General features: G+C 31.9%; 2 protein-coding genes across 2 annotated transcripts; one reads left to right on the top strand and one right to left on the bottom strand.

The window, feature by feature from the left end:
• Window positions 1–1,135: 1,135 nt before the first annotated feature.
• LOC140051074 (prolyl 3-hydroxylase OGFOD1-like) lies at window positions 1,136–7,504 on the bottom strand. Its single transcript, XM_072096163.1, has 12 exons — window positions 7,248–7,504; window positions 6,975–7,126; window positions 6,563–6,609; window positions 6,050–6,150; window positions 5,674–5,790; window positions 5,068–5,159; window positions 4,668–4,796; window positions 4,292–4,405; window positions 4,126–4,205; window positions 3,266–3,741; window positions 2,946–3,004; window positions 1,136–2,273 (listed from the first exon to the last, which is right to left on the bottom strand). Exons 1-12 carry the CDS (start codon window positions 7,429–7,431, stop codon window positions 2,121–2,123), a joined length of 1,704 nt encoding a protein of 567 aa, XP_071952264.1. The 5' UTR covers window positions 7,432–7,504; the 3' UTR covers window positions 1,136–2,120.
• Window positions 7,505–7,749: 245 nt separating this feature from the next.
• Window positions 7,750–21,230, top strand: LOC140050895 (U6 snRNA-associated Sm-like protein LSm4). Its single transcript, XM_072095889.1, has 5 exons — window positions 7,750–7,829; window positions 7,916–7,957; window positions 9,371–9,469; window positions 9,619–9,787; window positions 20,180–21,230. Exons 1-5 carry the CDS (start codon window positions 7,827–7,829, stop codon window positions 20,275–20,277), a joined length of 411 nt encoding a protein of 136 aa, XP_071951990.1. The 5' UTR covers window positions 7,750–7,826; the 3' UTR covers window positions 20,278–21,230.
• The last annotated feature ends 1,710 nt before the right edge of the window (window positions 21,231–22,940 follow it).

Here is a 22,940-nt window from a genome sequence, read left to right as displayed (position 1 = left end):
GTTTATACCAGGCTATATTTATGTTCAATCTTTTACTTTTGTTTACAATAATGAATAGTAATTTGTCAAAGTAACGAATTAAAATATAGTTATTAATTCCTATTATACGCTGTTGCAGAGGTCAGGTTGTTGAATGGTCTGGGTGTTAGTTGTCCGTCCGGGGGGTAGTTGTTCTAAAGGGATAGTTTTCTGGGTGGTAGTTGTCCAGGGGTTAGTTGTCCTACGGAGGAAGTTGTCCTAAAAGATTATTTGCCCTCGGAGTATTGTCCAGGTCCAGGAGGTAGTTGTCCTACGGGGAGTATTGTGTCAGAGGCAGTTGTCCGCGGGGTAATAAGATTATGATAATATAATTTCTAATTTGATACGATTAACCAAAAAGGAATTACAGTGATACGGGTTACTGGTGGTACTGAGCTATTATTGTTTTTTTTTATCATGTATATAAATATATTGTATAATCCGGGTTGTAAAATGAAAACAAACAAATGAAATGTTGTCCAGGGGTTAGTTGTCCTACGGAGGTAGTTGTCCTAAAAGATTATTTGCCCTCGGAGTATTGTCCAGGAAGTAGTTGTCCTACGGGGAGTATTGTGTCAGAGGTAGTTGTCCGCGGGGTAATTACCCGGGGAGGAGGGGGTAATTGTCCGGGGGGGGGGGGGGGGGGGTAATTGTCCGGGGGGTAATTGTCCGGGGGGGTAATTGTCCCTAGGGGGTAATTGTCCGGGGGATAGTTGTCCGGGGGGTAGTTGTCCGGGGGGTAGTTGTCCTAAGGGGGTAGTTGTCCTAAGGGGGTAGTTGTCCGGGGGGTATTTGTCCGGGGGGTAGTTGTCCTAAAGGGGTAGTTGTCCTAAAGGGGTAGTTGTCCTAAAGGGGTAGTTGTCCTAAGGGGGTAGTGGTCCAGGTGGTGGTTGTCCGGGGGGTAGTTTTCCGGGGGGTAAATGTCCAGGGGGTGAATATCCGGATACGAGTTTGATTTATAATTTTACTGTATTTTTTATTTTTTTTTTTTACATGTCATTTGTTTTTGCATACATTTTTTATATAATTATATCAATGTAGTTATTTACAAAAGTAGATTTTATTGAAGATTCAATATATTGTTTGTATAATACAACTAAATACTGTTTTAACTTTTACTAACATTGAAAATGTTTACTTTTTACCATGTTATTGTTACCTGATTTAAAAATTGTTATTTTACTTTTAATACATATGTATACAAGAAAGGCAACTACAGTAATTCAAAATGTAGATACCCTTTTTTTTTACCCCAGAAACATTTTATGAATTTGCGTCCACAAGAACATTCTTATTTTAAATTAATTACATTTTTAATTACAGTACATGTCATTAGAGTTGACTGTATACATTGTGTGGCAGTTTTAATTATATGGTGCTTTTGAATTGTTTTCCACTTTACTTAATCAAAAATTGTAATTTATGAATAGTTGCTTTATAAACAAACTAATTATTATCTCTCAATGAGATTCTTAATATTTTATTTCTTTACAGAAATCTTGTATTTTTCATTGTATATATAAAATAATGCATTAATAGCCGCTGTGTTCAAATAATGCCTCATTAAATTATATATTTTTTAAAAAGATTAACACAAATTATGTACAGTATTAATATATGGAAATTTTAATAAAAATGCTGATATAATAAATGTAACATTACTCAGTCTCACATTTTATCATATTAAGTATATTAGTGTATTTATTGTCAAATCAGATATTTTGGGCTATAACAAAAAATAGGTGATTTGTGTATATAGTATTGTAATGCACAATAAAAATACATGATTCGGTAATTACAGGGTGGGAAACCCATGCGTTCTACAACAGCCGAGTCTCTTTATCAGGATTAGGCAATGATATATAGCTGAAGGCTGGATGGCAAACTACAATGTTATCGCATCTTGTTGGATCCCCTCCTGTTGGAATCACTTTTCAATCTGGAGTACGCGCTCTAGCCTTTAGCTTATTACATCTCTCTGGGATTAGGTCATCTAAAAAATCTTGAGACAGAGCCAAAATGTCGACAGAGGAACCGCTGTAGTGACTTTTTACTGTATTACCCAGAATACAACCAGCAGAATTAAAACACTCCATTCAACTTTATTCATAGTAAACAAATGCAATGTCATGAAAGCTGGTAGCACCATCTGCCAATTCAGTAACTTTATGATTAATATGCTTGACAAAACGTAAGGTATCTTTATCACGATAAACCAAACTTAGGCAGTTTTCTTTTGGTGTGACACTCAACAACTATATCGGAAAAAAAACACATAAATAATAAATATTATTATGGAAAACATCTAAAAATCTTAGTACATAGACCTATTGTACGACTGCCTAATATATACCTGTATATTCAACTAATATTCAACTTTTATTGCCACAAAAAAAAAAATGTAAATATATATGGCATGGCAATAGGTTAAAAAAATAGATAATTCTCTAATCGAGTTTTTACCCTCTTTACAAATATAAATTACAAAAAATACGGATGGAATTGAAAAGAAAAAACAAACATTATTAAACGTACATTATTCTATATATTCATCAAATAAACATTGTTTAACTTGTTTATGAATGATTTCCGATAAATAATACTACGAATTTCAACTGAAATGTTATTCCATAAAATTGCTCCTTCAAAACTAATCCTAAATTTTCCTTAAAAAAATACAAGCTTGAGGTAACGCTAAATTATAATCATTATTAAATCTTGTACTATGAGAGTGTCCAATAGATGAAATATGTGTTATAGCAATGAGCTTTCCAATGACACACTACTCAATATGTGTGTGCTTAAGGAGTCAAAAACAAAACTATAAAATATAGCCCTTTCTTAGAGCCATTACTTTATGTATGTAATGCTCTGAAAGTGAAGTACAATCGTTGTATGTTACAATTAAAATATAATAAAACATTTACCTCTTCATCTTCACCTTTAGCAAGGTATGATGTAAAGCCACCATATTCATTATCCCAATCTGTGAAATTAAAAATAATCATTAACTTTTAAATATCCTTGCCAACATCGCTGTGTGTCTCAAACTACAAAACCCACCTTATACTATATACTAGATGTGGAAACCAGGGGTGGATTGCAATATAGACCTAGGCTTAACCTTTATTACAATCCACCCAATGTGTGTATTCAAACAATCGGGGAGATCTAGATTGACCAACATTTTAACTGAATCTGAATAAAAGTACATCAACATTTAATATAAAAACTGTTTTATAAATACCTTTACAGTTAAAATACAAAACAGCGTCTAGCGCAAATTCTGATCCTTCTGTGTCCGTGTCATGAAGTAATGTATAATCACCATGTCGCCATCGTCTAACATCACCATGGCAACTTGGAGTCTTGTCTTTTATCTTATTGTCAGATGCTTCTCTTTGAGTTTTCATTGAACTTTGACCTTGCTTAACCTTATTACATGTTTTGCTTGTTTCGTTACTACCATTACTACTACTTGGCTCCTCAATAGCCTTTATTTCCTTGTCTTCTGGTTTGTCAGGATCTGTATCATCATCTGGATCTTGCTTGTCATCTTTAAGATCTTCTTCATCATCACTGCTATCTTGATCAGGTGCAAGAGCATGAAGCTTCAATGCGGTGAAGTTGGAAAGTAATAAAAACATCATTTCAGACTTCATAACAGAAAGACATTCTTGGACTACAGGAGGCAGACTCTCTTGTTCAGCAATCTCATATTGGCTGGGAACACAAATGAAGCTCTATTTATCTAAATCTATGTCCACACTATCAAACTAGTTTGACAAAAAAAGCGTGATGTGCCTAAATATGGTAGTCATATGCCCAAATATGGTAGTGATATGACATAAGTTTTCTGTTCAGAGTCTAGATAATTTTAATAATCAACTAACATTCAAAGCGCTCTGATCCTAATAAATAGCGCTATATAAATGTCGCATTATATATAATCATGTCCGTATAAAGGGACATCACATTTTTTTGTCACATAAAGTTTGATAGTGTAGACAGAGCTTAAAGATTGGTATATGGTCATAAAAAGGTGATGAATCTGTTTGGAGTGTATGAATCTTTGTGACTATGGTACAGTAAACTCAAATGACTTACCGTTTGTTTGCAGGACCAATTCTTTTCCATTTTACTTTTTGATTAGAAAGTGCTTCACAAAGTGATTGATATTTATCTTTCTATAAATCCAATTTGAAAATAAATTATTTATTATGTATTTTTAACTGAAGATTGATCAATATTATAATGTATTTAATGTACTTACTGCCAAAAATCCTTCAAGTTGAATTTCAGAATCATCCTGAAAACGATCCATGATTTCGGTTTGATTTTCCAAATCCAAATACAATGGATTAATCCAATCATAAAACATTTCTTCCTGTAGAAAAAAAATGTTCCAAACTTTTCTGATTTGTATAATAATTATAATGTAATTGAAGTATGGACTTTGTGCATAGGTAGATTCAATGTGAGGCTCAGCAGGCCCAGCCTCCACTAAACTTTGAAAATTATAATGCAGACGATTCAAAGGACATCATCAACATCAAGTTCAGCACTTCATTTCATCATGAAATGTTAAAATACATATATTGCCATTTGTTATGAATAAAACTTTTCCTGGAATATGCTATTTTGTGTACCTTAACTTCTTGATGAGATGTACGAATCTTCCTTGGTTCCACAAATGGTGGTGGTCTTGCTAATGTCTTCGCATGGAACCACCCGCTTACTGATAGACGACACTTATTCTTTGATAAAACTTCTGCTACCTGAAATAAAGATTAAATTCTATCACTACATAGTAGGATTTGATAATTCAAATTCTTAAGATAAAAATAAAAAATGCTTGTAAATACAGTAGAATCCTATCTTTGGGAAACCTATTATTGGGACGCTTTTCGAAGAAATGAACAATGGTCAAAACATGATTAATTATACAGACAACACCTATTCATTGGACACTCCTATTAAAGGGACTCTTTTTGGGTCCTAATGGTGTCCTCTTAATAGGGGTTCTACTGTCTTACAATACCGACATACCTGATGGAATGAAACTGGATTAACTTCGAAGAAAACAAGATTATTGAATTTTGGAAACAGTGACCTGGCAATAGTATTTGGTTGCCCTACATCTGTAATATATCAATTACACAAAACAAGTTGAAAATACAGAATGAAAAAAATATATTCTGGTCATCTATCGCAGAAAAAATGAAAACTTTTTTTGTAAATGAAATGTAAACACAGTTGTATCATAGAGGAATTAGTAATTCTTCCATGGTTGTATATTTGAGAACTGCAGAAAATCAACCCTGGTCATCCATGGGTAAACCAGGGAGTAGTTTAGAAGGAGGCATATCAATCAAAGGTAATTTTTAACGTGAACAAATGTAAGGTTTCATACTGTATGTGAACTGTAGAAAATGCTTATTTCATTTCATTTATTTATTCGACATCATGTCCTGGGACCCCAAAAGCAACCATAGTCACCATAACATGAAATGTCTGGGGCTCCAGAAGAACTTAACTACATAAAATTTAAAAATCAATATACAGATATATATATTAGATAAGTATACACTGTAATAACAATACTTTATAAAAATAAATGTAGAATAGTACATAATAAGAGCTAGAATTCCATACCATCAACATCAAACAAATCCAAGGAGCCACCATCCTCCTCATTCCATGGTGGTACCAAATAATATATGAATGCTATTCTCCTTCCTTCAAGTTCATCGTCATGACAAAGTAGAGTATCTGTGGTGTAATAAAAGGGAAAATGCAGATAAATTTAACTTGTTTGCACTTTTGGTTATAGACAATAAAGTATTTAGAATCTTGATCTATATAAAATATGAATATGTAATTGCAAAATAATATATGTTTCATATTTGATCTTACACAAGATATATGTAGCATATTTAAGCATATCACTACCATATTTGGGCACATCAAACTTATTTTGTCAAACTAGATCGTACAGACAAAGCTTACAAATTTTGATGAACTTGCTTACCAGTATATTCATATTTGGCACATGTCATGTCAACAGTTTCTGTGAAACTGATATTGGTTACTGATGTCAGCCATTTGGTGAAATCTTTGTACAAAAGATTCCTATAAATAAATTTTTTTTTACTTTTTGTTAAAACAGTTGTAATAAAAGTATGTTTAGTAATAGTTTTGAGTCAGGGATCTAAGTAATTGGTCAGATGTTTGCCCTACTCTTTGCAAATAATTATTAGGTTGAGACTCGAACACACAAGCTCCAGGTCATTATAGCATGACATTCATGCCTCTAGATCATTGAGCCTACTAAGGTTAGATTCATGTACCTCTCAAAAGTAATGCAGTAATTCCCCAAAAATATTATGAATTACTCTACCCTGGAGTGAAAAATGTAATATTTTGATTAGTTTCTTTGCCTTTGTAAACACTGCTGCATGAGATATTTCATTTTTAAGATTCATTTCCAGTCCAAAAATGAAAAGAAATCAATTTTCTTCAGCTTTTTTATAATCCAACTTACTTCAATGCTGTTATGTTCGGGTTGGAAATGTTTTGTAAGGCTTGGCTCTGAAAGATAATTGAAAAATAATGGAAAGCTACATTCTACTGACCCCAATAATATTTTTAAATCATTTTGTTTTTTATTTAGTAATTTGTGATTGCTTTTTGATTGTTCTTTTATTGTTTTGTTTGTGATGAGTTTGAAGTTTTCAAAGCCTAGCATAGCCGCATAATAATTTTAAAAACGGCTTAAAAAAACGTAATTTTATATTGTTAAAGCTACGAAACAGTTAGAAAAGTCACAAAGGTCCAATACTTTGTCAATAAAGTAACAGTCGAACACACACACACATTTTGAGGTGGAAAAAAAAGGTATAGTAAATGTAAACATTGCATACATAGTCATATTGTACATAAATATCCTGTTCTACCTGATGGAATTTATAGAGGTCGTTAGACTTCTCTACAAAATCAAGATTGAGAAGCTCATCCTGAAGATCTTCAGTAAATTCATCGTTTTCAATAAAATTGGGCAAAACGCAACAAGTAAATGGATCACTGTGAATCTGGGCGTCAGTTTCATCTACAAAATAAACCCAAAAATATGCAAATTAATAAAGATATTATATCATCATTATAATAACACTCCATTTGGCAGAGTGAAGACAATCTCTTCATACCACCCTTTTTAAAAATAGACCTACCATGAAGAAAACCTTTACGTTCATTGAAAGAAGAATTGAATTTTTGCATCAATTCTTTCTCAAAATAAATCTGATTAACCCTGGAATTAATTTTGCTTGATTTAAATTTCTTTTTTGACTTGTGTTTTGATGTGGCGAATTCATCATCTTTACTAAGATGCACTTCTCCACGTTTGGAATTCATTTCTGCCTACAATAATAACAAGGAATACATTTAAATCATGAAATTGGCTGTTGCAGATAAACAAAATTGTGATTGTGACACTTATCCAAAAAGTAAACAAGAGCACATGTCTACCCTTTGACATTGCCTATTATTTGAAGATTTTAAATAAAATTTTATATTCTTATAGAAATATTTTTACTAATGAATAACTTAAAATTAATATTTATAAGTAAAAAGTTGTTGCTTAGATAAATTATTTATTTATTTAATTCAAGATCAAGGTCTTATCATAATAAATTGTGATTTTTAAAAAAATAATTTTTTGTGTTGGGTTGTAAAAGCGTGAGAGGGCAGCATTATCGTTAAAAAAGATCGTTGTTTGATCGGTTTTTGTGCGAGGAATAAAAAACAACATGGTAAGTTCCTTAAAAATAATAAAATTGTTGTAGTCTTTGTAATGTTAACTTCAAATAATGAGGACATTTTTTGTTTTTGTTTTTAGCTTCCTTTGTCACTACTCAGAACTGCACAAAATCATCCTATGGTAAGTGATACTTGCTGGCCCCGGAAGGGTAGGCCGCCTCCTGGCTGGCTGGCCGGCCTGCCTGGTCCTCTGGCCTCAATTATATCTAGCTATCGGTAGCAGGACGTTTCGGACCAAAAGTGGGACTGATCGTCCCACCAAATATTTACCGAATCGTCTGTTTGAAGACAAATTACACGAAATGTAGTAGGCCCAACTAGCCTAGGCATAAATAAAACGCCGTGGTTAGGATTCCGGCACCGGAACTCAACTGCCCACCGTTAGGGAATCCGACACGATATTGCGCATGCCCAGAGCTCTGGGAAGTGAATTATAGCTTGCACTAATAGTGCCACACACCACACCACCGAGAGTTGGAGTGTTATAGGGATTTACTGTAGCCTAGATAGTCGAGTCGTTGCGCGAGCGAGAGATGGATGAAACTTGGCCTATGCCATACATGAATTAATAATTAAAATACGACTACGCCACGCGTTAAAATAATTATAATGATATTAATAAGAATCAGTATCTATCTAAGAATCGTAATGCTGTTTTTTACGTTGCGACCCCGAATTCCCGAACAGTTTTTTCACATCCACGCGGTGGCTGCCGTCAACAAATCAACTTGTGATTGCATGTTATGTACAGTATATTAAATGCGTTATGAAAAATCATAAAACTAGTCATGTAATTATATAATTCATAATGATATGAAGTTTATATATGAATGAAGCAACCACTTTTTAATTACAAAATAAATAGGCCCACTGGTCACGTCTAACTGGTAGCCCTAGCCTAGATTAGTGGATCCCGCATTAGTAGGCATCTAGGCTAGTTCGCCGTGTGGCGCAGCTATGAAATGATCCATCGCTGTATAGTCAAAGAATTGGGCATGCGCAATAGCGTGTCGGATTCCCTAACGCTGGGCAGTTGGGTTCCGGTGCCGGAATCCTAACCACGGCGTAAATAAAAAAGGAAGCCCTGTTCTGTACTGTATTTAATTGTTATGCACAATTTGAAATTTCATACGGCAGAGACAAGTATTCTTGCGCAATTTCAAATTTTGTTAAGTTTAAATAATATTAATTATTTTCATTATTTATAAAATATATAGGATATTTACTATTAAGTCTTGCTTTGGTTAAATATTCAAATACAGAAAATACTTTTGCTTTAAATTTCCTGTGCAATTATTTGAATTAGTATTTTGATTCGAATTGCCCATTCACTAATAAAAAAAAAAGATAGTTGACCACTTCCGATTTGTATACATTGCATGCTATACTTTCAAACTTTAAATCATTTTATTGTGCGAATTTTTAATTTTTTCTTAACCATTTTTGTTTGTATGTATGGAGCAAAAAATAATAAACAAACAAATAATCTACTACTGTTTACTAGCTAGGCCTAACCTGCAATTTTGTTATTTAGCTTGTTGAACTGAAAAATGGAGAGACATATAACGGACATCTTGTGGCCTGTGATAATTGGATGAACATCAATTTAAGGGAAGTGATTTGTACATCAAGGGTACGTGTCGTATTAACATATATAATAGCACTATTACTTTAATTCTCTTTAAAATTTGTGCACAAAATACCTTTTTATTTCAATTTCTGCATTTGTTAAATCTCTTCCATTTCACAGAGAGATTACAGCTTAAAACTTTTTCTTTGTAGGATGGCGATCGTTTTTGGCGGATGCCAGAATGTTATATACGTGGAAGTACAATAAAGTACTTACGAATTCCTGATGAAGTTATTGACATGGTGAAAGAAGAAGTAATTTCAAAGGGTAGAGGTCGTGGAGGTGGTGGAAGAGGCAGAGGAAGAGGTGGACCTGGAAGGGGTAAGTCTACACATCATTATTTATTACTGTCTTCTGATGTACGAAGCAAATGTCATTTATGTATGAACTCATCTTTGTTTGCTGTAAAAAAACTAAACAGTATATAAATATTTTAGTTTCAATTAAATCTTTCTTAGTGAGCAGTTGTGACTGTTTGTTTAATTGGAAGTGAGCCCTCTGTAGTTTATGTACAAAATTAAGTACAGTATTGGTTTTTGAAATGTGATGAAAGCAAACCACTTAACAGATATACCAGCCTGTGTTTTTTTGGGAAGTTTTTTTATGTAAAAAATCATTTCCGTTCCATATTCAACTGACCAGTTTTTAAAATTATTCGTTGTTATATTTTGTTTGAAACAATTAAAATGAGGAGCATTTTAAAAATTGTCTGTAAAAATAATAACACTTTTTTGTCCGCCACATTAAATATAATGTCGCGAGCGTAAAATAATGGACTTATTTTGTGATCCACAATCGTCAAATCAAATGTAGATTTTAAATAATACATGTTATTTTTCAATCTGTACATACTGTAATTAAATGATATCTCCCAGATGACTGTATTCTAAAACATTGCAAAACATATACCAAATATGCTTATACATACATACCATACATACATACCAACTTTATTCACATCATCATACATACATAAATATAGTACAATACAATAAAATATGTATGTGTGTGAAAAGGAGCCAAAAAATAGCTTTCGCTAATCAAGGTTTGACTCCTGTCACAAAAATAAATTTGTCATAAAGCATAAATTTTTATCTAACAACAATAATTCAATAAGAAAGAAACAAATATATAAAAGAAATAACGTAAACAAGGGCTAACATTAATATTTTTGTAAAAGTAAACATTTAACTTCATTTATGAATTTAAATCTAGAAGAGGAACATTTTATAACTAAGGGTAAATTATTCCAAAGTTGAGCTTCATTAAAAGAAATTCTAAATTTACCAGCATCTGTGCGAGCTTTCGGAATTGCAAAATTATATCTATTAGTAAATCTGGTACTAGCATTATGTGTAATTAAATAGAAGTATTCTACTGTTTGGTCTGGTGTTTTGCTTATTATAACAATTAACACCACTCATTAAGTAAATGATGTTTACAAGATCATAAAGTATTTAAAGCAGTTTTAAATTATTAAGTTAAAATAATAATAATCGCATTAAATATGGTTTAAAACAAGCAACTTTAAAATAATCAAAACCAGATATACAAAAAGTGCAAAATCAAACCACAAGCTGTATTGGTCCCACTGGAACTCTGTAAAGGAACCTGCATTTGAAATTGTATTAATATTTGACTATTAAAAATGAATAGACACACTATACAGTCTTACCATAATTTATCTTCACCTGTTAGAGCTTGGTGACTGAAAAATTAACCCCATTCTCACCCAGAGATTTTTGCCAAAGTACTATACTATATCAATTTAGTTTAATGTGACCTTTTAACTTGTTGTTGAAACTTTCCTGTCTCTGTTGCGGAAGTATGGAATTGCCAACAGTAAATAACCAGAAAAACACTTGTTTTCACTTATAAAATATGACACTAATGGTTTATTGAATCAGCAAAAATAAAACAATGAAAATAGTGTTTTTATGTTCATTTTTTTTTTAATGTCTTTTTACACTACAGTGTCTTTTTGTATGTTTATTGACAATAGTAAAATAATGAATATACTCTCAAAATTGCTGTACCATATCATATAACACATACCAAGTCAGGCTAACCACACCCATATCATTTTTTATTTTAAAATTCTAGTAATTTGAGTGATAGTGCTCTTTGCTTACAGTACATCTGCATGGGCATATGTATCACACAAAAATTCCTTGAATTTATATTACAGCATCATGGAGGAATTAATTAATTATTTTTATACCTCCATGATTACATTAACCTTTAATAGTAATTGCGATTTAATCACACAATAATTAAATAAGCATGTACTGATCATGATTATCTGACCTTGAGGACTGTGATACAGCATTAATGTATCTTCCAACAATAGGAATAATGAAGATAAATCTTTGCTAGTTGTTAAATGATTGATAATGTGTGAGTATGTGTGTCGGTAGTCTTTTATCCTATAGGCGTTTGCCTTCAATATATCATCCTTTTAATAGATTTAATATGTATCTATTAAGAAACCATCAATTTCAATGATAAGGCCTAGTTTTCTTTTTTTCTAATTTAAGATGTGGCTTTTTATTGTTTGTGACTTTACTGATGTGAGAATTTGTTTTCAGACTTTTTTCCTGTTGTCTTGGTCAATTTATTCGGTTTTCTTAGGCTATTTCGTGGTTTATTGTACATCAACATTTTCATTTTCACACTTGTGTTAAACAGCCCATAGAGACTATTTGTATTTTGTACTATATAAATTTAAAACCATTGACCATTACTAGCGATACCTTTAAAATTTCATTTTCATTACAACTTTAATTAATCAATCAGTTGACTTTTATTTATTTGTAATTTATTTTAGTATTTCTTGTTGATATTTTCAAAAGTAACTTTCTTAGTTTTTATCAACTCTACAAATACATCAATCATTACTGGTATTTCATTTCAGTACATTTAGAGCAGCTATTTAAGTTGGGATTAAAGAATAAACTATTATTAATTCTTCCGCATCAAGATATATGGCTGTAAAAAATTCAACTATAAAAAAATAAATGTCAATGCACTGCTATAAAGTAGAATAACAATTAAATGTTTAAATGGCTATAGATACCCCTGATAATTATTTTAATTACATTTAGTAGACCAGTGACCGTGATTGTAAATGGCTTTGTAGATGTTTGTATCCAAACCCACTCACTTCTTAAAAGTTGAGTACAAGCTCAAAGATCAGACGTTTGCAGCAGTCAGTTGGTGGCACCCAAGGGATCAAAATCTCACTACTTCATTACACTGTCGGTACACATGAAATAGGCTAAACCTCTATGGTACACTTTCTACCAGTTTTCATTGAGACTTATTGTCACCAGTTGAAATTGGTGCACATGAAATAAACCTCAGTTCAGTACTTTCTTTACCAGTTTTCATTTCATTTCATTTCTTGTCTGTTGGAACTCTGGTAATAAAAGAAGAGTTGTAATGGTCCAAGTATCGACCAGGTGAGATGAATGCTCAGTAATGACTTTCATCTCATATACTGATCGAGTTTCATTTTGGAGACACATTTTTAAGGTTAATGACCTGAAGCTTTTGTGTTCTGTGAAGTATTTTACAAGCAATAAGGAGCAGAAGTTATGATTATATTGAACTAAAATATGAATTCATGAGAAAAGTACTGTCAAGTAAAGAAATACCTCATGAATTCTATTCATATTCAATGTTCTATAGATGTTAAATTTTATTAATGAAAACATGAATGAATTAAATCTAACTATTGCATAACGATTGAAATTTTACATTCACAGACAAAAAGCAAATAATAATTGATGTTAGGATTAATTACTTTACATACAGTAATATTATAATATTATTATAATAATAATTACAAGATATAAGAGGCAAAATAAAATCATCAGATCAACTCTCAGGTGAATTATGAACAGAACAACAACAACAATGTGTATTGTCACAGTTTTTATAAATTGTAATATGTTCACATTCAAATCCACAATCACAATTTGCCTTGTAGACATATATTAATATAATATCATGTACTTCTGTACTATTCATTATAAAAAACATTGTCCCACAAGGTAGTGGGTCACAATTTTACTATATTTAAAAACAAGGCCATATAGATGGCTGCAGTCGCGTGCTTAGTGTTTACCGACCGACCGACCAACCTACCAACTGACCGAAATTACTGAACATGCTTAAAAATGTTGAAATGTTTAAAAACAGTTATATTTTTTTAATTTACACGTTCGTAGCCTGTCACTTTTGACGTGCTTGTATAACGTAATTTCGAGTTGAAAAGTAAGTCAAGAAAACAGAAATCGGGCAAAAAGTGTGTGCAATAACATTTAACGCGCAGTGCGCGCGCAAAAATATGCGCACTCATGGCAATTTTGTAAACGCTTAAAATTGCCTGAAACGTACTCTAATTTCATCGAAAATAAATTTTGAAAATTTTAAGCGCGCGTACGCATGCGTTACATGCGCTACACACGTAATTGTATTGCCATATGATGATTTATGCCATGAAATTTATGAGTACCAAATTTTATTTAATTGTGATTCATGGTTGTGAAGATATGATTACAAACGTGATTTCGTTAAATCGTGCGTAGACCGCGTAATTTTTTATTGCGCACCGTGAAAACATAACCACATCGATTCCTGGCCATAAAGAATATACTGTGAAAAATTGACCTACCTAGATTAAACTGATTTCAAGATAAGGTCAGAAAGCAATAAAACGCATAGTGATACCGGACCGACAGACAGACAGACAGACCGACAGACAGACCGACCGACCAACCGACCGACAGACATAGTGAACTATAGAGTCGCTTCCATGTGACTAAAAATGTTGAGTAATGATCAGCAAGAATTCAAACACCTGAGCAGCAGCAGCAGGTATTATCTGGTGATATAATAATCACTGAACACCTGTCTTGACCATTTAACAGCATCTGTATCAAATAATCTCCAACCCAAATTCTTGAACTTTATTAGTTTCTGCTACAGTATTGTACAACCACAAAAATGCTAAAATGATACACTCTAGGTTTTTTGATAAACATGTTTTTATTGCAAATATTTATTGGTCAATCCTTGCATATTGGAATACCATTTACTGTACAGTACTAGATACAAAACTATTTTAAAATGTATATTGTTGAATTGTATTGTTGTAGTGGAAGCATACAAATTCTCTATACAGTATGTACAGTAGTACTGTAGCATGTAAAACAAAAAAAATCACTATTTTCTGCTTTTTTTATTGGCTGTTGCAAATAAAGTGTCATTAAAACTAGTTAAGGAATTATTAATGACCGATATACAGTATCTATCTAGGTATGTTCCCGGAAATTAAAGTTTCGTAGACGCACACTTAACGTTGGTTTTAATTATTGACATTTATAAGTGTGTTGCCAAGGTATATGTCATCTCCTTGGCACGCTTTCTTCACACACACCCTATGTTGCACTGAGCTTGGCTGTACGGTTTACATCAAACATATCGAGTTACTTGTTGACAATAAAGGACACCGCAACGAGTTAATGATATATCCTGTACAGCGGTCAGACACTTTGATGTCATTCAGGGTTCAGAAAGCAACTTGGAAGATGGAGCAATTTGAAGAAATAGAGAAATACCATACATGAACACAGTCTAGATACTAACATATTAATTACCGCATTCCTTTTGTAAATGATTGCTGTAATTAATTCTTAATATTCCTTGTATTGTAACTATATCAGTTCAGGAGCCATAGATGTTGTTGCTCCTCATTTCAACATGTACAGTATCATACATTTTGTATGTATAGACTTTAGCTATTTATAAACCACTTCAATAGTTAGTCTATAATTGATAAATTTAAATCAAATTCAAATTGTACGTTAATAATGTAAAATGTGATAATTCATATACCACCATACACATGAAAATGAAGGAACATGGAAGATTATATATTAAATTAATATATTAATTAAGAAACCTAAACTTTTCTTCAGAGTATTTAGTGATACATTTTGACATTGACATTTGAACGGTCGAGTATGTTTTCTTTTGTAACAAAACATAAAACTTTTGTAAAATGCTGTAGCACCATAAAGCAATGTTAAGTACTTTCTTTAGAGATTTAGCCTTTAACCTATATGAAAATATACTAATCAAAAAGAATGGCAGTTATGCTAGTATTGCCCCTCCTAGATGTCTCCTACTATGGTACAATCTGTGAGGCAAGCCCTAGGAAATAAAGTATTCTATGCCTCCTGCATGTCTCCCACCAAGGAGCAAACTGTGAAGCAAGCCCTCTTGAAGTATTTGATGATATTCTAAGCGTGAGGTAGGCCAAAAGTGTACCTAATCTTGTGAGAGATACTTATAAATGGAGGCATTGGCATGTATTAAAGTCACATCATTCTAACAGAGTTTAATATACTACTCACTTTGATTGAGAAAATTTAGATTTATAATTAAAGGTAATAAATGAAGAATAAAAGTGTAGATATTAACCCAATGATATGGACAAATTATTTGATTATGAAATTTGAATAGAAAAAAATACCAAGATGCTTATTATAAACTAAATATTTATTTGACAAAGAAATGGTTTCTTTTAGTTTTAATGAAATATAATTGTCGTGAACTAGTAATTTATAAACTAGTACAGTATTGCAAATTATAAAACCAACAATTAAAAGTGAGAATTATCCTCTCCAGTCTTCAATTTTAATGAACTTAAAATTTAAATAAATATTCTTTACTACAGACTGGATTAGAAAAAGAAACTCTCCTTCACCTTCTTGATCATATCTTAACAGATTTTTCACAGAAATAAAATTGACAGATATTATTAAGTATGCTACTCAGGCTAAATGGCATTACCTACTTTCAAATGATTCTTAGAATTAGAATTGTGATTGATGAAAGATATCACTACAAAGGCTATTTTTGCTACGCTACTTAATGTAGGTTTTATACTATTGAGTAAACTACTATGTATTCCACTCATTTTTACCAACAACATGACAGAACTTAAATGTCATTAAATTTGCTGTCAAGACAATATTGTTGTACTAATACGGTACTCGTTATTCACTGCAGTGATCCTGTACTGTGTCTGTTGGTCAAAATATGGTTGATAATGAAGTACAGTACAGTGGTACACAATTCAGAAAAGGATCCAGGAAAACAAGGGAGCGCTAACATATAATATCAATAATAGTCTGTTAATAGTAGATATGAATTTAGCTGTGGAGGAGTGCACATTTCCCTAGCCCCTGAATCCACCCTATACTAGCAAGTAATTTTTATATGAATTCAAATAAAGAAATGCAATGTATATGGTACTCTACAACTTAAATAAGCTCTCAGAAACTGAGCGAAATACTTTGCAGAATTCAGAGAGCAATCGCTTAATATTTTTAGCCCATATTGATACAGATAACTCTAGAATTCTATAAGCATTTGTGATGTCGTCACCAATATGAATTATTTTCCTGAAAAATTACTGGGCATGGTCTGTTGGTACATAGCTACAGTATTGCAAAGAAATTGTGGAAGTTATCGTGCCTACAAACATACAAAGGATAAGCTCGACAAATGCATTGCAAGTAATATAAAGCATCAATATTTGTATGTTACCTAAGTAACTTACCAGTGTGGGTGTTATTAGTTAGTGAAAATACCTCTGTACCAGTGGGTGTATCTGTGTCATTCTTGTATAAAGTACTAGCCAGGGGCAAGATAGTTAGATACTCTCCAAAGACCACTTCCCATAGACTGACTTCCATAATACCCCATTGAAGTAAATTTGTCAAGGGAGTTTGAATTACTTTATACTATATGAAAGCACTTGTTCCAATAGAAATATCATACTAATTGCAAGTCAATGGCTCTTGAAAATTGGGTACACGGTGTTAATGTAACAGCGAGTTCTTGATTCTTAGTCAATTATGTTATGTATTGTTGAAAGGAGACACAACATGTCTCCTACACACCAGACAGAAGAAGAAATATTGAAAAGCGCTAATAAATTGACCAATTTATGGTTAATGTTTAATTACCTTCAATTAGTGTAGAATACTAAACTACATTAAGAGTCTATTTCTGTCGTAATTACTGTAGTTGACATATATATGGGTAAAAGAAAATTATTATAAGCTATTTCTTGGCTTGGCTCTTTACCTTTACCGTATGGTACTGATGTATTGAAAGAAAAGACGTTATATGGTTTACGCTACTAAATATAGAAAGATAGAAAAATCTATGTTTACACACTCTTTTTCTGTTGGAGTTAAATTGTCCTGTGGCAAAACTTACATCAAATATACTCTGGTTGTGATCAGGTAGAAAGGTATTTCTATCACTAGTCGTGAACACATCTAATGACAGTTTTATGTTTAAAGAAACTTCTGTCTTTTATTCTGTCAATATGATATTAATTAAATTGTACTACTGTAGTACAGTTACAGGTATACAGAGATTAGATCAAATTTAGATTGGTCATCTCTCCTACTCACCCTGCCCAAATATTGTCTCCTTGTACACAACATTTTTAAGAAAATGATTTTCTAAAAGCATCATATAGGAGTACCGTATCTACAAATATAGTGATGTGCGTGCACAGTAGTGCAAAAATGTTGATAAACTACTGATATGTTAAAAGTTTAATCACTGTCTCGTTCCAGTGAATTAAAGGATAATTAAGGCTGCATTGAGCCAAAATTAAAGAATTAGATATTGCTTGAATACTTTCACTTGATGTAATTCTGTATCATAAAAAAAAACAATTTCTACATCTGCTGAAGATTAGAACTCATCACATAAAGTGATTTAAAAGGCGGTATGAGGGAAATCAACAATTATCTTCTATCCTGTCTGCGATTTGATTGTGTTCGTAGTCACTCATCGTGAGCTGTATAACTGTAACATTTTCATATATATGACTATGCTATTAGTCAAGCATGCTGAGTAATCACATTGATAAAGTAGTAACTAGGCTTTCTTGGTGATGATGAAAAAATTAAACTTGTACACAACTTTTCATTTTCATTTCATTTCATTTATTTATTCGACCAATAAACAGACACAGAACAGAACAGAAACAAAGCACAATGTTCAGGGGCAACTAGAGCAAAACAATTACTATATCTCAAAGAGGCCCTTAAAAAACATTGAAATACAAAAAAAAAGTCAAAGTACTAAAGGCATATCAACATTGTAGTTTTGTGGTTGTTTATTTGAGCACCACCTGGTATTTAGATTAATTATGTATATTATTATATTTATATACATCTACAGGGTTTATGTTAAGCGAGTCATATGGCCGAGCGGTTAAGGCAGGGGCGCCGTTTACCGTACCTAAAAAGCCAACAACAACATCGGCAAGGGTTCGAGGCCGACTCGCTCCTAGTTCTGGTGGTGGAACAAGTCTTCTCGGATAAGGACTATAAACCGTAGGTCCAGTGTACACAGTTATAACCTGTGTGTACTTTAAAGAACCCAGTTCATTATTCGAAAAAGAGTAGGGGGTTACCCCGGTGAACTGGTTCACACAATAGCCCCTGTATCAGGGGGATTACCACCTATCTGATAGGACAGTGATTAATTCACTATTGGTAATCCTTGGCCACATTGCCTAAAGACATAAAATAAAAAATAAAAAATGTTAATGATTAAGGTAAAAGGAGACATGTAGAAAAAAAGGGAAGACCTAAAAAGTAGACGAGATTGAACAAACCCATAATAGCCGCATAAAAGTCTCTGTATCTCTGCTTTAACAAATACATTGGCATTTTTCATGAATTATACAGATTTGCTTTAGTTAAACAGTATTCATTTTATCCGTTAAATAATTTTTAATGTTATTACCTACAAGTCAATCAACTTAGTAGTTCTGAATTGTTCTTATGTTTTTTATTTCCTGTTCAAGTTTTATGCGACAAGAAACTCCTAAATGATGGAAATTTTTATTTGTACTTTTTTTTCAGAAATCTGTGTTAACAACATCAATACCTTTCTTGTGGTTTACCACAAACATTTATATAATAATTGAATTTCTTTCTTCATTACCTGTTCAAATATTGTTTTTTAAGATGAAAGGCAACTTGCCTTGGAGTTTTGACTTCTGATGACCTCATAAGGTCATTGCCCTATATATGATTTGAGTTTTGTATAACATTGCTTAGTATCTCAAGCCAAGCCATAGGGATTCGTATGTTTGGTATGCCCATGGTATGCCTAAAACAATCTATATTGCCATGGTAACACTCACACATCCCTTTGGGGGGAAAAAATTCCCCTTATAGAAATCTCGACTTAAGATGTGTTTTCATTGATAGTACGGTAATGACTATACACTATAGTATACTCTCAATTTTGCTTCCCAAAATATTAAATCATTTTAAAATAGATTTGTATCATATCATAAATTCTGGGTTATTACTGAATTTACGGAGGTACATGCCCAAACATAGCTGTACAGCATTTATTTATTTTTTTATTTTATTCAGTTCACAACCAACAGCGATGCAACTGCCACTAACAGGTTGAATCTAAACATAAACTATAATAATATATTCATATAGCAACAATGATATAAACAAAGATTGGGACCTTACAAAGATTTAAAAATTGTACCCTTAAATACATTTAAATAAATCAATATCCAAACAAGTAACAAGCTGCACTTAATTGGATGACCATCTAACATTTTTAATTAACTTTTCTTTTTAGGAGCTTTTGGTGGTCGCGGTGGTGGCAGAGGTGGTCGTGGTGGAGGAAGAGGTGGTGGCCCAAACAGAGGTGGTGGAGGTGGTGGACCAAGGAGATGATAGATTTGTGAACAAAGCATAGAACATTACAAATTTAAATACTGTTTTTACTAAGTGGTAAACCTGTGCCACTTACAGTATTTTTAAAGGGTTACTCTACAGAAAAGTGAGGTATGAGAAGGAAATGACCATGATGACAGAATCTTTACAGAGAATACAAACTGTTGCGTTGAACTCTCCTCCATATATATTTGGTTACTGAACCAATTTAACTTTTAAAATTGTGTTTAGAAATACACTGATATTGAAATTGCGTTGCAGAAAGGATATTGAAGAATATTGTATTATTTTTATGAAAGCTATGTTGATTTTGTGATCCATTTTAATCGTTTTATAACAAAAAAAATCTTTGTTGATGATAACCAGAATTATTTTAAAAGAAATAATAAATATTACTGGTCAAAAAATAAATGAATATTTAACTGAGAATATGGAATATTAAAATGTTATTGTTTGTTAACATTCTGAAAACTAACAGATACCGTCTAAAGTCTGATAAATCTACTGCTATAATAAGATAGTACAGTATTGTCTGCATAGGGAAATTCTTCCATGGTCTGTACAATATATGTATGATGATTTTGTAGAACATTCCATATAATATATATGATAATATCCTTTCTCGGTTTTAAAACATAACTTAATATCTGAGTTGTACATTGGAGAATTGAGTATTAGCACTAAAGACTTTTAATTTATTGCTAAAACTCCATCAAAACATCATTCCTCCAATTCTTCTTAGATAAACTAAAAATAAATCAATACAATTCAGTCATTAGGAGAGAACAAAATGTGGTTCTATTTTCATTTTAAATTTCCTGTAGTAAATTATTTTTTATTTTTTTTGGAAATTCAAAAACAAACCATTTTTATTTTAAAAAAACTCCATAACAATTTCTTTTTAAGCTCATATTTGACAATAATTATTTAAGAAATTTAGAATTTTACTTAATAAGAAGTATAATCGATAATGATTTCAATAAATTTTTATACTGTACATTTACTTTGGTTAATTTGTGTTTTTTTTATATTCAAGACTGGCATCCCATTGCAAGGAAAGCAAATATAAAACTGATTTCAATGTATAATATTGGAAAGATGGCTCAGCATTTGAGCTTTTGTAAACCAGCTGACACAAATCTATACCCAAATCATTTTATATTTGTAGAACTGCTATTGAGGGGACCCATAAAAATATCCTTAATATTGGCTATATGTGGCTGTCTTGATCCTTGTTCGTTTCACTGGAAAGTGTACCATTTAACCATTCAGCCCTCTGAATTAAAGTTTCCATTCTGAGTCCACATTGTACTGTATTGCACTGCTAAACTGTGAGTCGTGATTCGATTTGTGGTTTTAATAATACTGGTTTTTATGTAGTAAAGATAATTCAAAATCGCTTGACTCATTCGCAAAATCTGCAGTATTTTGGCACGGGGCTCAAGGGCATGGTGGGTTTACAAAAGGGACATATGTGACGGCTGACTGGTGAAAAATTGACGATGATTTCATGACATGGCAAAACGATCGCCAACAATTGTGTTCTACTAACATTTTTTTCTTTTATTACTAAAATAATATATTCATTTCATAATGACATTTCATAATCTTGCTATCTTAACATATTCATTAACATGTTCATATCTTGGCGTATTCATTATTTTTCTGAACGTATTATTTCTTAAGACATTCATTTTTTTAACATAGGGCATCATTTTAGCAAATTGATTTCTTAACGTAATCATATTTTTAAATATTCATTTCATAACAATCATATTATAGCGTATTTATTTTTTGTATATTATTTTCTTAGCATATTTATTTCTTAACTCGTATTCATTTTTAGACACATTCATATCTTAACATATTCATTTCTTGTCATAATCATATTTTATCATATTCATGTTCATTTCTTAACATCATCATATTCTTAGCGTGTTAATTCTTTGTTTATTTTTTAAGCATATGTATTTCTTAACGTATTCATTATTTCTTTTCACATTCTTTTCTTAACGCATTGATTTCTTAACGTATTCGTTATCAAAGTATATTCATTTCTTAACATATTTATTTCTTAACATTAATTATAATCTTTTTCTACTAACATGCTAATTTAGTTCTGAATCTCATCGTTGATTTAAAACGCTTCTAAAAATAAAATTAATTGAACTGTCCTTATTAAATCGAAAGGTTTGAATTTAATATTGCATGTCACCATAGAAACGTAACTGTCACTATTTTCATTTTTACTTGGTTTTGATTTCATTGTGTTTTTATCGCCGTGGTAACTCATCCCTAAATTATTTTTGTTTTAGTTAATACAAATTGAAATGATCATTTCGTCATTGCATCATTATTACACTTACCGGACAAGTCGATTGTGTGTAATTTGGCTAAAAATGTATTTATAGGTTGATAAGTGGAAAATCAATAATACAATCGCCTAGGATAGGATTGGGAAGAGAGAGGGTGATGGGGGCTTTGTTACTTCGACAATTTTCCGTTTTCAAGATCGTCAAAGACCGCATAGAGTGGTTGGTGGTGTAGTAGGTTTTTAATTTTAGCGACAATAACAAGTATCATGATCAGCGGCCAAAACCGATTCATAATTGTCATTCTCAGAGGAAAACATATATGTCTAATGTACTGCTTTTTGTTTGTAT

Source organism: Antedon mediterranea, chromosome 6 (assembly GCF_964355755.1).
Source record: "Antedon mediterranea chromosome 6, ecAntMedi1.1, whole genome shotgun sequence".
NCBI lineage: Eukaryota > Metazoa > Echinodermata > Crinoidea > Comatulida > Antedonidae > Antedon > Antedon mediterranea.
This window is presented reverse-complemented; position numbering and strand designations above follow the sequence as displayed.